Source organism: Colobus angolensis, unplaced genomic scaffold (assembly GCF_000951035.1).
Source record: "Colobus angolensis palliatus isolate OR3802 unplaced genomic scaffold, Cang.pa_1.0 Scaffold70, whole genome shotgun sequence".
Classification (NCBI taxonomy): Eukaryota; Metazoa; Chordata; class Mammalia; order Primates; family Cercopithecidae; genus Colobus; species Colobus angolensis.
Window position 1 is genome coordinate 6,330,404 of NW_012120710.1, and position 24,936 is coordinate 6,355,339.

A 24,936-nucleotide genomic window follows, 5' to 3' on the forward strand; every position below is an offset into this window, starting at 1 on the left:
GTTTGTTTATCACAGGTGTTCCATTTTCCTCATCTAGATGATGAGGGTAATTATAGTACTGTACCTGTTTTACAGGATTCTTATTAGGGTTAAATAAGACAAGTATATTAACTTTTACATAGTTAGCACTGTGTAAATGTTAGCTATTATTATTACAGTTGGGTCCTTAATTCTCAGTGTGGATACCAACCAGCAAGAGTTTTGACTCTTCTAGACTTTGATTTTCTTAACTTGAAGAATTAGAATGTTTGTAAAAACACTTTAAGATTCCCAAAGGGATTATTACTGTGACTATTAGATAATAAAAGTCCACTTAAGTACCCGCCTACAGCATAGTACAGAAAAGCATAATCCAAAAAGTGTAAAGGAGAAAAATAGGTATGTTCACATTTGAAACAATAACAGTTTCAGAAAACTTGGAAAATCCAAAGAAAAGTGGAGTCCAAACAACTGAAGATTTCTAGCTAAAAGAAAGGCAATCTTGGGGCCTTGGGGGAAACAAAAGCTGAGCTGCAGGATTTAGCGTGGGTCCCATCTGTCCCCAAGGTTGGACAGTCGAGACCTAGAAGTTGTACTCTTCCGTTAACTTGCATCAAAGTTTGGCAATTATTTTTCTTTCCAATGTTTTTAACTCCAAAACTTTGAATTCCTGAGTCTGGGAGAAATTAACACTTGGTAAATACAGTATTCAAAAGCAAGATCCTGCATGGCCTTGCTGATTAATGACATGGAGTGAGGCTAAATTTAGCTAGTGGTTCCTAGGAGATCCCTGAGTCCTTGGGACTGTAGTAATTATATTGATGTCACTGCCCTTGGCCAAGGTGTCAGGATAGGTAACCTGAAACTATGACTCTCTGTTCCCTGCCCGTATTCTGTGATAAAAAAGATAAACTTGCACACTGCTTGGCAACCAGGGTTAGGAGTTTGTCTTGGGCTCTTAGAAGTTCTTCCTTCTTGCTTATGTCCTCTGAACCAAGAAAATACCAGTGTGGAAGCTCTCACCTGCCAAGGTTGGTGAACTCCACAAGAATCTAAGCCTTTATCTTAGCAGACTGGATGATTTTTGCAAAGGACATACGCCAACTTTTCTCATTTATTTTTCCCTTTAGTTTTTGTGTTTGTTTGTTTTCTTTGAGACTGAGTTTCGCTTGCTCTCATCGCCCAGGCTGGAGTGCAGTGGCACAATTTCGACTCACTGCAAACTCCACCTGCCGAGTTCAGGCGATTCTCCTGCCTCAGCCTCCCAAGTAGCTGGAATTATAGATGCTCACCACCACACACCGCTAATTATTGTATTTTTAGTACAGACAAAGTTTCATCACATTGGCCAGGCTGGTCTCGAACTCCTGAACTCAGGTGATCCACCCGCCTTGGCCTCCCAAAGTGCTGGGATTACAGGTGTGAGCCACTGTTCCCAGCCCCTTTAGTATTATTTTATCCATAGTCATGCCTTGTTTTCATCACTGAAATACTAAAGAGATAGAGGAGACAGTAACAACAACAGCAACAACAAAAAGCTCTTCTCTCTCATTGTTCACGGAGATGCTGGCACCTACTGAGCAAGATAGTGGCATGCTTCCTGCAGTCCCTATTCACCCCTCTAAGCTTCCTTCACAGAGATGACCTAGGAGTTGAGATTCCCCAGCCTGGCCTCTGATGTTCCTCATTCCTGGCACACTCCTTTTGATCTGGGGAGCACCATTAGCACAACTGAATGAGGGGATTGATCCTGGACGCTTAGCTGGAGTTGCTGTGTGTTAATCGGATGTTCTAAGGTGGAAGATCACTGCTTTGCCTTGAGAAAAGGCAATGAAGAATATCTCTCATTATTCTTAGAAAACCAGTATAGTTCACATTACAGGTGTCAAAAGAGAGCTGAAATTGAACAACCTGAACACACAGTTAAAATAAATTCCAAGTGGAAAAGAGGCTTCATTCGTGTGGGAAAAGATTGTACTTCTAAGTGAAGTGAAGAAACTTTAAAACCATGGTAACCAAGAACTGTGCCGACATGTGTGCCTGGTTTGCATTAATTGCAAACGTGCGCTTCCCAGGTCCTTGAAATACAGCTGATGTGCCCCTATGAGAAAGGAATGAAGAAAGAGGAAACAAGCACTGGGCTTGTGCAAGAGCAAGTATTTTATTATCTCAACCAAGATTAAGATTTCTAGCATACATTTTTAACTACAGGTTTTAGGTAGGTAACATCCTTTTAGATAAAAGTGAAGCCAGTCTCTAAACCAGGTCTTCTGAAGACATGAAGTGGAAACATAGATGTTGGGATCCTACCCCACAGTTTGAATGCCAATTCTGCCCACTAACTAGCATGTAGATAACAGTACAAACATGAGGTAAAACATTCCAGCTGTGATAATACTTGGCTAATTTTGATAAAGTTTACCTCTGCCACTCTGTGTAAACAAATGACTAGTAACTTAATGATGTAAAGATTTTGAGAGAGGAGTAATGGGGAAAAGGGCTAATTTACTTATTTACAGGGACAAGCTTAGGTTGTGTTAATTAAAAACACTTCTGTAGCATACTTTTATGCAAGCTGTTTTCTTTATAAAGATGCTTTCTTTTTGCAACATAACTACTAATAAAGTTCGGGTTTTTTAAAGTAGCTGTGCTTCAGAAGAAATCAGAGTGATTTTGTGAATCACTTACTTTGGGCCTAGACAAATAATAAAGTATAATGTGGTATACCTGGCTTTAAGAGACTTTCAGTCTAGAGAGTAGGCAGAACGTATTCTCATAAAACCACTGGTATTACAGTGTATTTCATACATCTATGTCTTATATGTATAATATGCATAACCACCCACAGCTACATATGGCAGTATCAGTTACATGCTAAAATAAATTTACCAAATTGTCCTATACACAATAAGACAGCAAATGTCTAGAAAAAGAGGACTCAAGATAGTGACTGTCATCAGGGATGAGTTCCAAGAGAAAGTTGGACTTGAGAAGGATTTTGCATAAAAGGTGCATCCTTCTTCCCAAAGCATTTCCATGGTCCCTGCTCCCCAAACTATCAAGCCAAACACCATGATCCCTGACTTTCAGAGTTTTTATGATTTGGTCCTGAGTACTCAACCATTTACATGATCTCTGTTAATTTCCATTATGCCTTCTTATATAGCCTGCGGTCCTCGTTTTGTCACTTAGTCAGTCCTGCAGCCTTTCAGTCTCCTAATCCATAAAATGAAGGCACTGGCCTCTACAAAGATCTCAACAGCCCTCTTTGTTCATGCTAATTTACAAAGCATTTCATCTCATTTGATCCTTTCAGTAGCCCTGTGAGGTGGAGAGGACAGGGATTAGTCCATTTTTTAGATAAGAACACCAGTCAAGGTGCTCTGTCTTTAAGCCCAGTGCAAACCCTTCAGGCCCATAAATGTTGGGTGTCTGCTCTCCTCCGAGGTGGTTCCTGCCTTGATCCTCCATTGCTGTCTGTCCAAGTCCTGCCCCATCCATCAGAGAACAGCTTCATTCCCAACTCTTTCCAAGACTGCTCCAGACTTTACAGGTTACAGGCAGAAATACAGAGGCTGGCACTACTCACCTCTCTTACCTCCCTGCCTGTCTATCCATCCAATCCTGCACACCCCAGTATGGTTCCTGGGGCCTGACACTTGCCTCTGCCATGGAGTGGTGACACCTCAGGGCCCTGGCCTATTGAGTCTCTCTACCCCACACTGTCCTGGCTTAAGGTGAGCCCATGGAGTTCATTCAGGAGAAGCTTATAGGGTGGATTTGGGGTAAGAGGGAGGAGACAAGATGTGCTTCCCCTGGCATGGGGTAGAATGGAAAGAAGAATAGAATGAAATCCAAGCAGACAAGGCCAGAAAACAAAGAGACTTTCAGTAATGGTAAAATTAGGATCTACCTAGGTTGCAGTGTCTAAGATCTGAGAGCTGAAGTTTTCTTTTCTAACTTTCTCTTCATCTCACAAACTATACCCTACTCCCACTACCGCCCCACTAGAAGCAAATTGCAGTTACCATATACCCTGGGTTATTTAATACACTGAAATGAACAGCATTTGGCAGCATTCTGAGCAGTTATTTTGCACCACAACACTCACTAGAAACCAATGACCTGAACGATCTAAGGCTGCTGTTCTAGAACTGTTGTCTGCTTCTAACTAGCCCTCTTCCCAATTAATTTGAATTATTGAGCTTCAGTCTTCCTTCACCAGTATGTACAAGAGGACCCACACCATCACACAGCCTAAGGCAGACCCTGATTCCAGGGCAACTAAGAGAAAGCAGACAGAGGATGCACCAGAGCTGTAGGTTTTATTTTAAAACAGTTGAAGATTTAGTACTAGAGCCCAGGGTGGCAGGAGAGCCTAGTGGGTAACACATGGACTCTCGAACCTGTACTTGTATCCCAGTTCTTCTACTTAGCAGTTCTGTGGCTTTGGGTCCTTAGCATCTCTGTGACTCAGTTATGCCAACTGTAAAATGGAGATAACAAGAATACCTACTTTATGGAGTTCTCATGAGGATTAAATGAACTGAAATAAGTGAAGCTCATAGAACAGTCCCTGGCACACAGTAAGTAACAGGAAAATGTTAGTTGCTTTTATTTTTGTTGTTGTTTATTTCTCTTGCTATTACTGTTGTTCTTTGGAGGAAGGAGACATGATCTGATACTCTTGCTGTGAAAATGAAGAGCCTAGCATAATATATAGAGCTTCAGCAGGCACAGAGTTCTAACTGTCAAGCCCTCGCCAGTCACCCACTTCCCTCCTCCAGCACATCCACGGACACATGCTTTTAAAGAGAAAGAATTCCTCTGACACAAAATGTTCCTTCCCTCTTGGTGACCTTGACTGAAGGAGCCGCCACACACTCTGAAGTGGCCACCTGCTCCTCTTCTCTGATTCTTACCTAACCTCTGGACCAGGAAGTGGAAAGAAAAGAGCAAGAATATTGAAAAACAGTCAAGAGGTTTGTTAAAGACTCTTCTCAAAATAGATCAGAGGCATGCACACATACTCAGGAACTTGGTCAAGTATTTACACGCACCTTCTAAATAAGCTGACTGGTGAATTTTCAAGGAGAATGTGGCTCAGGAGTCATCTATGGATAGCAATGAGACACTCACCTCTTTTTCACCTCTGGAAACTTTCCACCATCACCTCCTCCACCCCAAGCTCTCTCAGAGCAACAAAAACTTCTTTAAAGAGCCCAGCAAAGTTCTTTCTTCAGAGGTTGTTTGGGTTCATCCCATCATGTCCTAATATTTACATTTTTGATACAATTGGCGAATACTAATCTTTCATCCAAAGAGCTCAAATAAAGTGTTTATTTCATGTTTAAAGTGAAATAAAAAGAAAATCTCTCAATGAGAAGAGTCCCTAGAGGAACATTTGAGGTTTGAGAATATTGCTAAGCCCAGGAATATAGAAAGACCCTTTTGGTCAAGTGAGAGGCAGGAGGCTTAGACATGAACAGAATCCCTTCTGAGTGTGTGAGAAAGAAAAGAGGCCCATGTGTGTGGCGTGCCGGCCCATGGGGATGTGTGAGTGTGGGGAGAGAGACTCTTAAATGATGCCACACATTCCTGGACTGCCTCAGTGTATAGAACAGAGCTAAAGCAGGGAAAGGAATAACCCCGAAGGCAGCCTCCTTCCTCAGGATTGTAGGGGAGTGGAGTAGTGGCCAACCAGGCTGACCAGGAGTTTGCTCTGGCTGCTTCAAGGATGTTATCTGACTCTATTTAGACAGTTATTCCTTGATATGGTTTGGCTGTGTGTCCCCACCCAAATCTCAACTTGAATTGTAATAATCCCCATGCATCATGGGAAGGACCCAGTGGGAGATACTTGAATCATGGGGGTGAGTTTTACCCATGCTGTTCTCATGATAGTGAAGATCTGATGGTTTTATAAAAGGGAGTTACCCTACCCATGCCCTCTTGCCTGCCGCCATGTAAGATGTGCCTTTCACCTTCCATCATGATTGTGAGGCCTCACCATCCATGTAGAACTGTGAGTCCATTAAACCTTTATATATATATATATTACCCAGTCTTGGGTATGCCTTTATTAGCAGCATGAGAATGGACTAATTCATTCCTAAATGAACTCTCCTCCAGCTAACCACCTTGGTCACTGATGGGGACTTTCAAGTGCACAGTGAGAAGGGCAGGGGGCTGGGGAGGTGGGACCACAGATGTAGTCCTAGGAGTAGGTACTCAAGTAAGAACTGGAGCAGGTGATTCCAAGGTGAATATGTGGTGAGTCAGCTGTGTGGAAACTTTCTTAGCACAGCTATTAAGGTAAAAAAAAATTTTCCAGTAATCTTTTTTAAGCTAAAATTATATTTGTTTATTCAACATTAAATACATCAGTTAAGTATCCACTGTGGGGCAAAGATGGTGCCTTAAGCTAACAGTGCACAAAGAAATGGGAAGAGATGCAAGATGGCCACGAATAGAATTGACCTAGGGAAGCATATGAACATAACACAGAATGCTTGAAAGAAGTCGATGCTGAGATCTGAGAACACACAACAACACTGTAATTTATTCAGGGGTGTCAAGGAAAATGGCTCAGAAGAGTTGATATTTAGCTAGATGATGAAGAAGAATAGGAGCTGGCCAAGCTAAGAAAAGTTAATGATTAAAAATGCAAAACCTGGATTAAATAGTACTGGGTCCGATTGCTAGTTCAATCATTTACCACATGTAAAACCTTAATCTCTCTGAGCCTTAACTTCCTCATCCATAAAATGGGAACAATTCTTCCACCTTGTAAAGAGAATTAAATAAGATGATAGCTATACAGTTTTGCGCACAGTCTCAACCCAACGTAATCACCTGCAAATGGTAGCTATGGTTCTTCTTTAGCCCGTTTATTCTGGTCCTGGGCCATTAAAAAAAAAAAAGTGGCAAAATGCAACCCTGAGGAATTCCAGACTTCAGGGAGACCAAAATTCAAAGAGGCTTTGGTTCACAAGCCTTCACCAACCCTTTGGATAGGCAGAACATGTTGGTAGAGTGAAATGTGCTAGCACAGTGGAATATTCTTGTATCTTGGATTATAAAAAATATAGATAAGTTTCCTCCAGTTCTTAATTTCTGCCCATTCCAGGGCTTTATCACATGAGTCACACCCACTCTCTAACTTACAAATCCCAATGAGGAAGAAATGAAATGCGAGCCACCTTCCCCGTGTCTCCACTCCCAGTGCACTGCCCGTCAGTGTCCTGCACCTTCCTCATAAGGCAGAGGCTCCCCTGCCCCCAGCCACACCTTCCTCATTTTTTTCTCTCCCTTCCTCATATTGAAAAATGTAAGAGGAGGAGGAGGGGAATTCCAGTTTAGTTTAAACAGAACTCAGGGGGAAATGGCATTTGTTTTCACAAGGAGGAAATAAAGCCTTTTCAGTCACCCTATAAAGTTGTGCTAACATGGGCTTAGCAACCCCTTTATGTTCCCAAACTGTGATGCCCTCAGGTGTGGAACTTCCCAGGGCTGATGTTACCAGCTGCTTCTGAAAGCAGCCACTGCTGTGGAGGTAACAGCAAGCTCAGGATACAAGATCTTCTAGGCTCAGGGCCAGATAAAGATTTTCTGCTTCTGGAGGACTCTTGTTCCCATGGCTGGCATCCACTGAGAAGAGTCAGTGGGTAGCAGAATAGTTAATACAGTGGTTCAAATATTTAAGTACTATCTATTTTATCTTATACCATTTGGCCTTATATTGGGCTGTGCAAACTCTCAGGAGTGCCCCTTTGCCCAGCTGCCCTCAAGGGCCCATCAGGAGGAAAATAACTGGCTAATTCCAGCTCTGGTCATATAGGCTGTCTTCTGTGGACATGATAGGGTGACGTGGAAGAGCCCCATTTGAAGATTGGGGGTAAACTTGGAGCTAAAGAGCCACCCATTACATGGAGGAGAAGTGGTCACTCTATCACTTACAATCCAAAAAAAAAGAATGCACTTTAGTTGGAGAACCTGCCTGATTTATCTTTAGAAAGAGGTGGTATATAAATAAATTCAGTAAATCACAAAGTTGGAGGGGACCCAACTGCTAAAGTTAGAGAAGAATCTCTGAAAAAGGCCAAACCTGTGATTTTCTGTATTAAGCTATCCCTGGAGCAAGAAAGAAGAGTCCTGCGGAAAAATCAGCTATATTCCTTCTTTTTTCTTCCATTTTCAAAAAAGAGAAATTAAATTAAAAGGTCAGTTTTTTACACTGCTCTTAATTGCAATGACTGTATCTTTTTGAATCTTAAAATACTCCTATCACCTTACCCTGTGGTTATAACCCTCCTTTCATAAGCTTTTAAAAGAGCTATTACGAGGCTTCAGTGAACTTTGAATTGTTCTAATTTCAACACAGTTTAGAGGCCAAGAAGCCAAGAGGAGTCTTTCAAAATAGGAGTGGAGGTTTTCCAAAAGGGGAACTGACCTCGGATGTTCTCTGCTTGACCCAGTCTGCACATTTGATCATTCAGTGCCATAATTCTGTCTTTACAAGGGAAAGAGAATTATTCTGATAATTACATTAATCTGGCTCAAAATGATTCCAGGAGCAAAGAAATGGATCTGTGAGTGTTCAGAAGCTTGTAAGCTCTGAAATGGTTAAATATGATAAGTCTTCGTAGACACGACAAGCTCTGGTCTCAGTCTTAATGTCAGAAATGATTTTTTTTTTTTTGATCTCTCTTTTAGAAATTATAACCAGCAGGAGCATGGATGTCTGATGTAGCATTCTTTCATCCAAAGCTTTTGAGAAGTTACTAAAGAATTAACAAGTGGACTGATTGGCTTCTTAACTGTGCTATAATTCTTTTGGTGGGAAGGCTAATAAAGCGAACAGTAACAGGAGCCATTCATAACTAGCAGACAAAAATAAATAAATAAAAGAAGAGATACTAAAATAATCTACAGTGATAAATCTCCAAAAATGTGGGGGAGAGTCATCACTTTTGAGACCTAGCACACAAGAGATGAGAATTGTTCCAGGATCATATATTTGCATAGTGCTTTAGACTGGTGCACCTGGCATCTCATTTAATCCCCTTAAAATCATGCAAGATGGGTAGAACACTCTTATTCCTCTGTCTCAGCAAGTAAGTAGTATAAGAGTCATCAGGGTTAAGTAAATAGTTCATGGTCACACAGCTACTAATGAACCACACTTGAATCCACATATTCAGACTCCAAATCTCTTGTGCTCTTTGCAGTGTGTTTAAAAGAGTCCAATTCATTTGTTGAAGTACTAGTAAATAATTTCCCAGTTGCCTAAAAGAGTAAATGGGGTTCCTAACCATTTACCAGCTTTAGTGCCAAAAACTCACTTTAAGTATTAGGGGACAAGAGCCCAATTGATTCTTTCCATTTTTAAGGTGAAATAAAACTAAAGTATATTAATTATTAATGCAAAGCTCACACAAAAAGCATGTTGTGCTTCAAAGTAGTATTTGGAGGAGGTATGGTTATTCTTACATGGGTACATGCTCAAAGAGTTTTTTTAAACTGCCCATTAATAGTTGCTTTTGGAACCAGATTTCAAACTACAGAATAAAACATTCACGTTACTTTATATCACACCAGGATATTTCTACAAACACAAAATAGTGTTACCAATCAGACCTGACCTTATTCTATATATCAAACTTTGCTTTATTCTCTATAAAACCAAATTTACTATTCAAGAATGAAAACTGAACATATTTCCCACAGAGGAATGTTTTAAAATGCTTTGACTTGATTGCCTCATGAAAATTAGTGTATTTCCTACCAAGGCGACCCTTTTAAAGTGGATACTGCTGATATTTTTATGAAAAAACCAACCGCATTACTTTGTAGTGACCCTTGAATAAAACATCCTAAGTCTCTCAATATTTCACAAGTAGTAGAAAGAAGAGGCAGAGCCCATAAAGGAAGAAAATAGGACAAAACGAAATGCAAAACCCACTACCCCTGCAAACAACAGCAGCAGCAACAACAACAGATTGATGTCATTCTTAAAAAGATAATCAAAATGTGACTAAGTGCTCCTCTCTGAATTCCAGGTCAGCCAAAAAGTCTTGATAAATATTGACCATTTACCCAATTTCACCTGCATAAAAAGTGTTTTGGTAACAGAGTTAAGATCCTGGGTTTTATTCTAACTGTGAATGTCATACAGAAGGATCTGAAGTGGCTTTTTCCCCTTTCAGAGAAAAGATGGGATTAGACAGAAGGTGGAGACTACCTATGCACGCCAAAGTCACGTGATGCCCCGTATCCTCATGTATCTTCTTTTCTGTGCCCTTCCTCCCCCACAGGCAGCATCGCCGCCATTACCGTGACAGTCATTGCCGTGGTGCTGCTGGTGTTTGGAGTTGCGGCCTACCTAAAGATCAGGTGAGACGCAGCTTACTCTTCTCTATAAAGAAAAGGATTCTGTGTTGTTGGGCTCTGGTTCTGAGTGCTGTTTTGCTGGATACTTGTTCCTTAATAGGTATCTGAGCCCTCAGAAATATTGGCAGAGAAATGAAAAATGGCAGGTGTTCTCCTACTTCGCACAACACAGGTATAGATGTACCTTGGCAAAGTAGAAGAAGTAAGCTGAGATATACAGCATGATGATGCAATGGAAGAAGAATTAACGTGGAGTCGGGAGACTGAAGCCTAGGCTCTCTGTCCTGAATGTACATCATTACCCTGGGAAAGCCACATGCCTCCTAAAGCTCACCTATTCTCATCTGTGAAAGGGGGTAGAAGGGTGGGATCAATGGTTCCTAAATTCTGATGTTCTGAATATCGAACTGTGGATTTGTACCCAATCTGTTAATGAGGTTTCCACTGATTCTAATGCAAAACGTAAAAAAATATAAGGAAGGTGTGGCTTTTCCTATAAAACTATTTTTTTCCCCTATGATTATGTCTTTATATTTTTGGTTTTAAAATATCTTTTCTCCTATGACATTAAGTGATAGTAGCTGAGATTTTACTTTCTTTAGCCTAATAGGAAGTTGCAATACTCTGTGAGTCCTCCATTTATGTCTTCTATTGGTCTGTGAAATCAAGTCTCAATATCACATTACTCACAGTCTCTGAGTGTCCTTCCAGCTGTAATATGCCAGATGGCAAGTGACAGTCTTATTTCCCAGTCTGTGCAGTGCCCATAACAAAGGACAGAAAGACACAGGCTGCATGGTGAGGACACTCACCCTTGACCTCCAATTCGTTCTCCTCTCAGCAGCCAGAACTATTTCTATGTAAGCTCCTCTGCCCTGTCACCCCCTTCCTGAAAAACCCCAGTGGCTCCCCTTGCACTGAGAATTAAATTGTAACTCCTCAGCATGGCCCTCAGTCATCCTGGACCATGCCTGCCTCCCTCTTTCCAATCGTCACATCCCTCTCTCCCTCGGAAGCCCTGAGCGCCAGTCACTCCAGCTCCCACCAATTCTTAGGACACATCAGGTTCTGTCCTTCCTTCCCCAGGCCCTGGGATCTTGCTAGTCCCTCCCTGAGATGCTTTTCTTCTAGCTCCTACTCATGCTGTGTACATGGACTTTCATCTCACTTCCTTTGAGAGATGTCCTTTCCGGTTTAGGGCCCCTGTTATTTACTCTCTTAGTGCCTTGTTAAGTCCATCCTGGCTATGACCACTGTCTATTATTTTATTTTCTAGCTATCATTTTGTTTTTGCATATGCGTTGCTTGTTTATTGTCTCGTTTCCCCACAAAAAATGTAGGTCCTTGAGGACCTGGATTTGTCTGTGAGGACAGTGCTAGGGACCAAGACGGTGCTTGATATATTGAACAAATAAGCAATGAAGCATAAGGACACACAATCCCATGGGCACTGTGGCACACACACACAGACACCCCTGACTTGTCCCCACAGCAGCCATGCTTCTTCCTCAAGAAGCTGCACCACCCTGTCCTTCCCTCCTGCCCTTGTTCCCATGTAGAGCTCATGGATATGATTCCTCATCTCAGAGCACACATCCACTCTGCTGCTGCCTCGTCTCATCCCCACTCATCGCCCAGCCCCACCCAGTGCCCACTGGGAGCGCTTCCCTCCTCCTTCCCTTTTATCTCCCTCCATCTTGTATTCTAAATGTGCACCAAATCAATCTTGATAATGTCAAGTATGAGAGTGCCTTGCAATATCACCTGCATCAATGATACAAAGAACAGGAAAGCCAGGTTTTGAAGAGAAATTGGAATGAAAGGGCTCGCATGATCTGTTTCTAATAAAATATTTTATAAAAGCATCCAGAAGTTTCCCCCAGATTTAAAAAAAATTTCTCTTCATTAAGTCTGCATGTCCTTGAGCACTCAACTTAATTTTATAAATTATGTCTTACTGAATGGTACCTTTTTCCATCTGGTTTAATTATTAGTTTATTGCTGCAGATACACCGTATTTTAATTACGAGTTAAATTGGCTTTTATGAACTACTCTGGGAACCTCGTTTCCATTTTATAACAAAGTATCTGTTGAAAAATATGTTCTGCCCCTCCTCCCCAAAAAGGAACTTACACATAAATTTTAGAGTCATTTTAGAATCGCCAATGGTGAGTTCCTAACGGGCTACAGTATCAAAAATATGACCTTCACTGACGTGTGGAGTGAAATAGAAACACTTCCTTCTTGCTACACACTTCCCCAAAAGGGTGCAGAAATAACTGGAAGGACTCTTCCTCTTCACTTTGGCAAGAATTCAAGTTTACCACCTCTAAACCCACACTGGCTATACGCAGGCAGTCTAAAACAGTGATTAACAATTCAGATTCCAGAAGCAGGGAGACCTCAGTTCAAATCCTAGCTCTACTACTTCCAGCACTGTGACCTAGGCATGTCATAGAGCACCACTCAGCCTCATTTCCCTCACCTGTAAGATAAAGGCAGTAGTTTCTACCTTGTAGCTTTGTTTGGAAGCAAGTACACAGCACTGCCAACATCATCATCATCATCAAAGTGGTAGACTGGAAGGAGCACCAGGAAGACAGTCCTTGATAGACAGCTGTAGAGCGTCAGCCATGTGCCAGTCCACATCAGTGATGTGACACAGTTCTGCCATCACAGAACTTACCATGCTTGGAAAATTTTGTTAGCAGGCCATTACAATTTGCTCTGATGAGTGCTGATTAAAATTTTATTTTAAGCCATATTTTCCCCAGGCCTTCAGAGCACCAGATAAATTAAGTAAATGATTAAATTGAATAAATCATTATTATTCTTCCCCATTCAACTTCTGTCTCCTAAATATAGTAAGATCCACAGTGGCATAAATATAAGGTTGCTATTTATCTCTTATGCTACTTAAGTTTAAGCACTATAAACTTAAGAATGAATGGATACAGTTATTAGACCCTTAAGGGGTTTCAGAAACCCCCTAAGGAAAGCCCCTTTCTGCTTCTCTATTAATTATTTCGGTAAAATGATGACATAAAGAGATTAATCGTTGTTATGAATCTTAAGGCTATGCTAAAACCCCTTCAACTGTTATTTTGCCAGATTGTCGGAAAGCCCCATTAATCATTCATCAAAAATACTTCAATTGACATGTGTGTGTGCATGTATGTTCCTAAGGATAGGCTTTGCTTTGGTTAGGAACTTACTCTTCTTTCTTCATTCCAGATTTCTAAAAACAATAACATAACAAAAAGTCTGTTTTCTGTGGTCTTTTAGCTGGTTTGGCTGGAGCGGCAAGTGACTAAAATCACAACCCATAGGGAGCCATTAGCTTCTGACCTGCAACCATAGGATATGGCCCTGGCTCAGCCAAGTTCTCTGCAAATGCAAGGGGAGAATCTGCTTGAAAAGGCAGCCTCATGACCAGAAAAATAGAATGCTTGGCAAGCTCTGCTAACAGTGCGTTGGGACTTTTCACCTTTCTTCCCAAATCCTCATTTCCTCTAAAGACATTGTAAACTTAAGAGCCATCTGCTTTTCACACTCCCTTTCTCCAGGGACCCATGACCCCTAGTTTTGTCACAGTGACCCCTGCCTGGAGAACCACATCTTTTTGTAACCTGAGCCACTTTTGGATATGACTTATAAAATGAACTGTCCTGAACCCAGGGTCCTTCTTGGTTTATGACCCCAGCTTTTAACCTGCAGCAGTGTGGTGTGGAGGGAAAAATGTGAGCTTTGCAGTCAAGTTTAATGCTGACTCTTCTACTTACTATTTAGGCAGCCTTGAGCAAATTATTAACTTCTTGATCCTCAATTTCTTCAATGTGTAAAAAATAGAGCTAATAATTTGTATCTTTCAAGGTTGTTTTAAAGATGAAATGAAGTGATGAATGCAGAGTAACTGGAGTGACTGTAGCATGGTGACTAAGAACATGCACTCTGGGACAAGTTTCTTTTTTTTTTTTTTTTTTGAGACGGAGTCTCCCTCTGTGGCCCAGGCTGCTGGAGTGCAGTGGTGTGATCTTGGCTCACTGCAACCTTCGCCTCCCGGGTTCAAGCAATTCTCCTGCCTCAGCCTCCTGAGTAACTGGGACTACAGGCACACGCTACCACACCTAGCTAATTTTTGTATTTTTAGTAGAGACGGTGTTTCACCATATTGGCCAGGATGGTCTCAATCTTCTAACCTGGTGATCCGCCTGCTTCGGCCTCCCAAAGTGCCGGGATTATGGGCATGGGCCACCGCGCCCAGCCTGGGGCAAGTTTTTTAACCACTCTGTGCTCAGTTTCTTCATGTAAAATGAGACTATAATAATAATAGTACCTAACTCAAGATTGTTACAAAGATTAAATTATGATACATATAAACGTTCAGTGCCTGGTATGAGGTGAGAATGATGGAAGGGCAATTACCATTACTGCTGTGGTCATTGTTAGAATAGTGCTTAGTAAATAGGGACTCAGTAAACTGGTAACCACCAACACATAGGCTGTGAGGTTGGGAGCGCAGTGTCCATCCTACCATTTCCATTCAGTAGGCGTAGGAATTCAAAGGAGAGGGGAGAGGAGGAGGAGAAAGATGGCACAACAGCTCATTTCCTAATTGAATATTGATATGGTGCTCTTCCATGTTCCAGTTTGGCAGTTTCGTTAGTGCTGTTCTGAAACGCCTGTGAAGTTGCATCCATGTTACACATTTATAAATGGAAACTATCTCTGAGCAGTCTTTATGCCAGGGTTTGTTTGCAACTTTAAAAGAAAGCAAAGGCCCTGCCTGCCTTTTGCAGAAGTGTCTTTAATTAGTGATGATTGAAGAATAAGATAAGTCTGTTTTGATTTGTTTAAGTTGACTCAAAACTGTTCAACCAAGAGATAATCTCCCTACACAGGAGACCATATCTGCTAAGACCGGTGATGTGGATGTTGCTATAATTAGGTGTGCTAGTGACCCAGACAGACTACATGGGGTGTTCTCTTCACAAAAATAAATGCAATCTTAGTTTATAGACACAACAGGACCTGTCTTTTAAGACGTCTTGTTAGACGTCACCTATTTTGCTTTATGTCTTCTGGTGATTGCATGTTGTACAACTGGATACCTTCTGGTTGTTAGAGTAGGCCCAGCCAGCCAAAAAGGCCGAGATCTTCTAGAAGTTGTTATACACCGTTGACTTTTTCAAGTCACCTTTTGGAGTTCTTTAGGTCTTGTTTACTCCATTTTCTCCCTCAGTGGTTCTTAAACTTTAATGTGCATAAGAATCAATGGAAGAGCTTATTAAAAACAGAATTTTCTGGGTCTCATCCCCATAGATTCTGATTCAGTAGGTCCAGGTGGGGCCCTTGCATTTACCTTTCTAACTACCTCAAAGGTGATGCCAGTGCTGCTGGTCCAAGGATCACACTTTGAGTGTTTTACCCACGCCAAACACACTCTCTGCTGTAGAGTTTCTCAGAGAGATTGCCTTGTTGTTTCATATATATTGTCCTGTTTCAGATATATTGCCTTTGTAATTTTGAACATGCTGATCCTTCTGTGAGAGGTGTTTGGTTCACCCCTTTCTCATCTGGCTAATTTCAAGTTGTCCAGCTCAAGAGAGACCTTCTCTGGGAAGCCTTCTCCCACCTCTCCATACTGAGTTCCTTGCTGTGCATGCTGCCCTCATACCATGTGCTTCCCTGCGCTGGAATCAGTGCATTCTCTACCAATTTCCTCCACTAGAACAATGTCAAGTCCCTAGCATAGTAGTTGCTTAATGAACATTTATTGGATGAGTTAATGAGTCTGAATAGGAAAGTTTGCGGGTGCAGCAATAACATTTGTTTACTCCTAATCAAGAAGAACCAGGGTTTGGGGAAGGGAAAGCCATGGGAATCTGTTAAACCACACAGACTTTTACTAGCTACCTCGTGGCACTGAACTAGTTTACAGATAAACAGATGTGCCAATGTGTAGACCTTTTCTGTGATGATTGTCTGCCAGTAGTAGGCCATCTGACCTAGAGAGAAAGTTTAACATGCTCACTAATTATTGTCCTCTTATCACATATACAAAAAAAAAATGTGTTTGTCTTACTCTTACTACAATAGTATCCAATTTATCCAAACCTGGCTGGAATCCCTGCACACCCAATTTTTCCTGTTTAAGCTCATTAATGTGGTAAATAAGCCCTATGGGTTCAGTACATTCCCAATTTTGGTTCATCCATATCTCTTGTATATCTTTCCTCACTTATCAGCATTTTACTCAACTCACTGTTTCTTCAATGGGAAGGCCAAAAAAAAAAAAAAAAAAAAAAGTAAAGGCCAGTCTTTTTCCTTTATTTTACTAGTGTTTGTATAGATGTGTCTTACAATATAGGAGATTCAGATATAGCATTAACCAAATAGTCTTGCCTAAGATAACCATAGCCAGTAAAACCTGACAGCCCAAAGATTTTTAAACCTCTAATCCCCATTCCAACATATTAATACATTTTAAAAATTCAAATACAATAACAATCATGTAAGAAACTAGTTTTATAACTATGCCTGGGATATAGTTTCAAGAGTTCCTAGTGGGAGTGAGGTTCACTTTTCATTCAATGACATTTTTAACTATTTGGCAGATTCACCATGTGCTTGTATAAGATTTATCATATTAAAAATTAAAAAACAATATTGGCCAACATTCAGTGTGCATTTACTATGTGGCAAGCCTTTTATATTCATTACCTTATTTAATCCTCCTAACAACCATAAAGCAATTTTTTAAAAAGTTTCTCCATTTTATAGATGAAGAAATAGGGGGTTAAAAACTTATTCAAGGACATACATTTATTGACCAAACTTACATTTTATGAGAATAAAATTATATGATAGATATAAAAATTCTGTGAGAAGTTCAATTACCGTACAAAGGTGAAGCAGGAGTACCCTATCAATAAAGGAGCATGTTTATTAAGTAGATGTTTGCCAGGCTTGCAGCAGTAAGTTATGCTGAAATTTAGGCAGGGCTCCAGGGCTTTAGTTACAAGGTTTTAACTTGTTCATTCTATAGCTTCCATTTCTCAACCATCCTGCTAAAGGACTTGTTTGGAACTGGAGGTTTTAAATTTGGGCCATAGACAGCCCATGACCTTTGTTTACCAAAACGACCTCCCTTATTTCTATAGATCAAAGAAGCAGTGGTGTTTCTGGGTTTCCATTTGTGGTCGCTTTCATTCCCACACCCACAGAAATGAATGTGAGTCTTTATGGAAAGCAAAGTAAATTGTGGAACATCTTCAGGTTTTCGGGTACATAGATTAGGTCAGCTGAGTCAGCCTTCAGGACATAAATCAGAATTTTGAAGGCTAAGAGTTTGAAATGAGCACAGCCAAGGTCTAGTTCTTTGCCAAAAAAAAAAAAAAAATCATCTTTTTGCAAATACCTGGCAGATGTAAATAAGCTTCAAAAGTGCAATAGCAATTATTTTAGCACAGATAAAAGTATACCAAATGCTTTTTGCACCTTCGAATTGTGTTTTCATTTTGTTTAATTTTCACATCTAGTTGAGATAAAAATTAGTGGGAGTGGTCATTTTTTGTACTGTATCTAGCATACATGATTTCCAGTGGCAAGGTATAATAATCCATATGCTAGCATGAGCCTTAGAGGTAACAAATGCTCATTTTGTGATGTTTTTCTAATCCTGCCATTAGTTTTAGTCTTAAAATGACCATATTCCTTTCCAGGAAGCTCCCGTCTTATGAACAGATCAGTTTTGAAGGGAACTCTGGATTTATTTTTTCCAATCACTGTGTCTTTCAAAAACACATATTGAGGACTTACTATGTGTCAGATATTCTTCTGGGTGCTGGAGTTAGAGCTAAGAATAAACACAACAGGCAAATAATCCATACCTACGTGGAGGTTATAGTCTAGGTAGGGAAGAGAAGCAATAACAAGTAAATTATATCATGTGTTAGAAGGTGATGAGTACTATGAGAAATATTAAGCTTGGAGTCTGGGGTGGGAGTTGAAAACTTGAATTGTGTTTTAGTCTGTTTTCACACTTACGATAAACATACTCGAGACTGAGCAATTTACAAAAGAAAGAGGTTGAATTGGACTTAACAGTTCCATGTGGCTGGGGAAGCCTCAAAATCATGGTGGAAGGCAAAGAGTCACAAGTCACATCGTATGTGGATGGCAGCAGTCAAAAAAAGAGAAAGCTTGTTCAGGGAAACTCCCGCTTATAGAACCGTCAGATCTCACGAGACTCATTGACTATCATGAGAACAGCACAGGAAAGACCCGCCCCCATAATTTGATCACTTCCCACAGGGTTCCTCCCACGACATGTGGGAACTGTGGGAGTTGCAATTCAAGATGAGATTTGGGTGGGGACGCAGCCAAACCATATCAAGTTGTTAAGGAAGGCCTCACTGAAAAGGTGACATTTGAGCAAAGACTTGAAGGAAATGAGAGAATGAGCTGTGTGGAGAACTGGAGGACAATTGTTCCAAGCCAAGGGAATAGTCAGTGCAGAGGCCCTGAGGCAAAGTTGTGTCAGGCATGAGAGTGAGGAGAAGGAGACAAGTATGGTTGTAGCAGACGGAGCAAGGGTCCTTTAATAGGGGCTGGTATGCTCAGAAAAGTAGCTGGGGCCAGACCCCATAGGGCTTTGCAAGGCATTTTAATGACTTGGCTTTTACTCTGAAAGGAGGATCCATTCAAAGGTTTTGAACAGAGGAGTGATAACAATCTGATTTCATTTCTTATAGATGTATTATTAATTATGAGAGAGGGTCTCACAATTAATTATCCACCAGATTCTGCTTAACCCATATTGCCATTCAACTAAGGTGCTAATGAGACTCTGGGAACTTGAACTCTGACTGCTGGATTTAGATACAGCAGATAGGGATTTGGCTGACAGCTTAGTTGGATGACTTTGGGCACTTCAATTAACATCTCTAAGCCCCATTTTCCTTGTCAGAGAAATAAGTATAAAGTATACCTGCCCCATGGCTTTATTCTGAGGATCAAGTAAAAACTAAATATAGAAGCACTTCATAAATTATAAGACAATATAAATGTCAGGAGAGGTGGTGATAGCAACAGTGGTTGTGGTTGTGTCACCATTATTTCGGGGAAAATTAAGCCCAGAACCCAAGTCAGAATGTTAGGAATGCAAGCTTCCCTTTCCCATCTCTTCTTATTAAATTACTACGGAAATGGAGCCTCCTCTTCCTTCCCCAGCACTGGAGATCCAGAAGACAACAAGGACTCAGATGATCCCAACAGAACATGCCAGTCGGGATCCTAGCAGGAAGAGCTGTCACTGACAGGGTGTTTGGTAGACCGGGGCCTCCACAGTTGATGGGTCTGTTGTCCTAGTGACAGCATCACACCTTTCCCTCCCTTTTGCCCTGTAAGCATCCCCAGTTCAATGCAGGGCATTACGCTGTCCTCAGATGGGTGATTTTCCAAGTAATCACCACCCTCTTCTGTTTCTCCACCAGGCATTCCTCCTATGGAAGGCTTTTGGACGACCACGACTACGGGTCCTGGGGAAACTACAACAACCCCCTGTACGATGACTCCTAACAACGGAATATGGCCTGGGATGAGGATTAACTGTTCTTTATTTATAAGTGCTTATCCAGTAGAATTAATAAGTACCTGATGCGCATTGAACGACAATCTTAAGTCCTGTTTTGTTGGTATGGTTGTTTTTGTTTTCCTCCCTCTCCTCTGGCTGCTACAACTTCCCGTTTCTGGTACAAAAAATCCATTCTTTAAAGGTGAGTGCAGGCTGATTTGCAGCTGAAGTGGGCCAGCCTTGCACCAGCCAGGCCAGACCACCATGGTGGAGGCTTCTTTCCCCACTGCAGGACCCACTTTGAGAAGGACCGAGGAGGAGGATTTGGGTTGTTTCGTCAGGGGTTACTTTCAGGGGAACATTTCATTTGTGTTATTTCTTAAACTTCTATTTAGGAAATTACATTAAATATTAATGAGGGAAAAGGAAATGATCTCTATGAGGATTTCACCCTGCATGGGAGAGAGCAGGGTTTTCTCAGATTCCTTTTTAATCTCTATTTATCTGGTTGTTTCTGACAGGATGCTGCCTGCTTGGCTCTACAAGCTGGAAAGCAGCTTCTTAGCTGCCTAATTAATGAAAGATGAAAATAGGAAGTGCCCTGGAGGAGGCCAGCAGGTCACGGGGCAGAATCTCGCAGGTTGCTGTGGGATCTCAGTGTGCCCCTACCTGTTCTCCCCTCCAGGCCAGCTGTCTCTGTAAAGGATGTCTGCTCTGTTCAAAAGGCAGCTGGGATCCCAGCCCACAAATGATCAGCAGAGTTGCATTTCCAAAGAAAAAGGCTATGAGATGAGCTGAGTTATAGAGAGAAAGGGAGAGGCATGTACAGTGTGGGGAAGTGGAAGAGAAGCTGGCGGGGGGAGAAGGAGGCTAACCTGCACTGAGTACCTCATTAGGACTAGTGAGAATCAGCTGTCGATAATGGCCGGCGACATCCACAGCTTGGAGGAGCCCAGAAACTCTTTGCTTTATACCCACACAGCAACTGGTCCACTGCTTTACTGTCTGTTGGATAATGGCTGTAAACTGCTTAAAAACAACACAAAACAAAAGAGAGGCACTAGTCTATCTGCAATTACTCAATGAGGCATTTTCATAGGAAACAGACTATGATTAATCCGTTTATTCTTCCCACACACTTACCTTACTAATTTTTCCCTTTAATAAATGAGCAACTCTGGGTATAGTCTTAAAGTTCTGCACAATAAATCTTGAGAAAGAATTGTTCCTCTTTGTTGGCATCGTGTATTGCAATCATTCTCAGCCAGGAGGTGATTTCGCCCCCTGCCTCCACCCTAGGGACTTTCAAAAATGTCTGGTGACACTTTTCGTTGTCATGACTTGGGGGTGCTACTAGAGACCAGGAATGCTGCCAAACATTCTACCATGCACAGCATAACCTGCAACAGCAAAGAATCATCCACCCCAGAATATCAATAGTGCTGAGACTGAGAAGCCCTGATTTATCACAGTGCCCACTGTGACAGAACAAGACACTCACAGATTAGTGATACGTTTTACTGTTAATGAAGTGAAATGATCTGTTAAGTTTTTATCTCCAAAGTGTTTAGTTTATTGGCTGATGGGTTGTTCTTGGTATGCATGGTGACCTTTTTATTTCTGTGTGCTTCCTAGAGAGCTTTATTTCGTGGCTACAACTCTGTCTTCTTGTAACAGCTGACATTAGCAAGCAGCATCTATGTCCTGATTTCATGTAGTAGAAAACAAACATTGGGTCCGACTTCAAAATGTGTTATATTGTCCTACAGTGTCATAAGAACCTGAAAATGGACTTTTGTTTCTAAAGTTGGACCTTGCTGTCATGACTGTTTAGTTTACAGAAACTTGACCCCGGCTCGTCCTGTCTCTGGCTGTGGCCCGGCAAAGCACTGACATGAAAACCACCCTTGCTTTTCTAAACCCCTCTGGTCTCAGAGACAATAGGGGCAGTGCCACTTTCTACAACCTGCCAACCCACGCACTGGAGTAATTCTTAAAAAAAAATTATTCCTAAACTCTCTAAGTGCAGACAGAGAATGAGCAAGCCCCAGCGGTGTTTTACAACCAGGGTGGGTAATGAGGAGGGGCTTACTGGAATTGTGATATCTCTGAATATTGAAAACAACAACCAAAAAAGTTACCTTCTCAGAAAAAAAGGGCAGCAAATGACCAAGGGCGCCCCTTCTGGCGGTGCTTGGCTTGAGTAACTGTCTCTCTTTCCCCACCCCCATCATAGGGCTTTCAGTTTGGCAAAGGAAAAGCAGATAAAAACAGGACATTCCATATGTTGTTTTCTCCACTGGCCAAAAACATTTTGACACAGTGTTTGTGAAACACCTTTGGAGAGGTGCACTTCTGATTGCTGCCTCTGCCGTAAATGCTGGGGCAAGCCTCTTCCCAGGAACCATGGCCTTCTATAAACCGTGAACTCAAGCAGGCATTTTTTTTCTTACTGAAGGCTGCTACTGTGCAAGGGCACATAATGGGTTTGTTGCTCTTATTGGCTTCCAAATGTGTGTGGCAAAGAGAGAGATGTGGGCCTAGAGCAGATGTATTCAGCAAGGTGACAGTTTCCCATAACAATTCTAACACTTCTTATGTTATGTGAGTGTAAAATATGTAAGGGTTGAACCTTATTTTGCCAAATGTATCTTTTCTGCTTTTGAATTGCCCAAAGGATTTTAGCAACTATATTCTACAAATGTTACTTAAAACACACACACACACACACACACACACACACCTGAAATATATACCGAAAATTGACGTCCTTGACCTCAGGGAGAGCACCTGTTCAGGTCTACCTACGGGAGATGGCTCCAGTGGGTCTATACAACCATGTCCCATCCATGGATAGGTCTAGTCGTAACACTTTAGAGAGAATGTCAGAGCAGGAGGGAGACAAGCTGCCTCTTTTCGACCATCGACTGCAGATGATGAAAGAGCGGGATTCTACTTTGTTTTCTTTTTCTGTGGCCACAGTGAAATCTCCTGCCCTCCCTGCACATTTGTGTCTTCATTTCTAAAATGGGGGTGATGCTTTCATATTGACCTCACCCCATACTACCTCACAGATGTGAGGATTAATAAAATTACGTCTACGGTATTTTCAGTTTCTGGAGAAAAACACTTATAGACAGTTTGACTATTACATAGATGTATAAGTGATCCCAGTTTCTTGTTTGCTATGATACTAGTGTGTTGTTTTTACTTATTCTATAACATGACAGTTGTGTCCTAGCCACATCAGACAGCTATCTAAGCTCTGGACTACCCCTTTGTGCAGCTGAATCACTGCAGGGTTGACCATGCCTGGGGTCACAGCAATGGTTTCCATTTCTAGATGAAAGGATGGCCTAGGACACAGGTCTCAAAGACTCTTGAATCAGAATCAGGAGATTAGGGAAAACAGGATGGACACCTGAGCACTAACAGCAGTAGATGTAGACCTCTGGCCTTTACCATCTGAGGTCTTCTGGATAATTTGTGGGGTTGATTTTGGTTTGATGTCATCTGTTTGCCCTTCATCTTGCTTGCGTGCATGGTTCAATCCCTCGCATCCAGGAAATGAATTTTGCAATTGGGCCAGATGCTAATTTGCACGTTGATTCACCTTCTTTGCCTTTAACCCTTTTTTTTTTTTTTTTTTTTTTGGCAAATGAATGTACCATTTCATCTTTGATTTTAATAGTGCTAGTTGATGTTGGTAATAATGCTAACCAAGAGATGAATGCAGATTTCTCTCTTGGGGTGAGTTAGCTGAAGTCATTTAAAGATGGAAAGATGGGAAACTTCTTTGATATTTGATGTCATTGTATCCACATTTGTTGTAAGACATATTGCATACCAATTATAATTATATCAATTAAAGTTGATAAAAGCTTCCGTCTGGCTGTGGGTGATTCACATTTTGATATATTTTGTTATTTAAACCACTTGATTGATATGCTCAACACTGCTCATATTAAGTAGTTCTGACTTGTTCTTAAAGAAAATGTATCCCACACCAGTAAATATTTTCTGCATAGCAGAAAGGGTTCTCTGATCTTGAAACAGAATTGAAGAAACTTTTCAAGCAGTGATTTTACTCCCAAATATACTCTGGGCCTTATAAAATAGATGTAAAAACAAATACTTTGATTCAATGAGTTGATAGCAATACATAATCAAGTTATATTAAGGCATATTGGCACTAGTGACATATTTGACACTTGCTTCACTCCCCTTTAATAATTAAATTCAGCATACTCATCCTTATCTGACAGTTACATAGCAGACAATTTCAATCATCCAAAATATAATTTCAACCCCCAAAAGCTAACTGAAGATGATTTTGATTCCAAAGAAAAGAGCAGCAGCAAAACCCATTCATTTTGTTCCATGAGAAAGGAATGGATCACCTACAAACTAGAACTTGTTGATTAGATGATGGGTATAAACTTGAGGTCAGGTTTAATAGGTTTAGTTACTTGGTCAGATTTCATAAGTTTAGTTACTCACTTTCAGTGACATAGCATGGAGGACTGACTGGAAAGAGTCAAGATAGGGAATGAGGATTGAGCATGAAACAGGCCCTTTCCATTAATTATTTGGTCATTTCTTGAGGGCCATTTCATGGGCACAAAAAGCAACTAAAAACCCTATTATTCCAAGCTTGCCTGAATGAGGATTGGTCAGAAAGTTACCTTAAATGGGCATAGAAAGCAAAGGCTTAATAAGAATGTGTAGTGTTTACATATTATGAATTTTTGTGTCCAAATCTAATTTTTCCTATAGTATAGGTTTTCTAGGTCAGACAATAATCTATTTAGATTATTTAGTAACTTATCTGTGATCTTTTACTCCCCCAAAATTCGATAGCACTCTACAATAGCTGGCTACATTTTGACTTTTGTCAGAAAGCACTGAATCATAAATGACTTTTAAAAGCACTGATCATATTGGGAAAAACCTATAAGAGGCATGATCGCTTCCTTTAAAGGATCTA

At 41.0% G+C, this 24,936-nt stretch overlaps 1 protein-coding gene across 2 annotated transcripts in view; it reads left to right on the forward strand.

The window, feature by feature from the left end:
• Positions 1-23,834, forward strand: part of PARM1 (prostate androgen-regulated mucin-like protein 1) — a 115,839-nt gene extending 92,005 nt beyond the window's left edge. For both annotated transcript variants that reach the window (XM_011927179.1, XM_011927178.1), the window contains 2 exons: positions 10,296-10,374; positions 19,870-23,834. In XM_011927179.1, the coding sequence (XP_011782569.1) occupies positions 10,296-10,374; positions 19,870-19,954 (164 nt within the window). In that variant the 3' untranslated portion in view covers positions 19,955-23,834. The remainder of the gene's footprint in view (positions 1-10,295; positions 10,375-19,869) is intronic.
• The last annotated feature ends 1,102 nt before the right edge of the window (positions 23,835-24,936 follow it).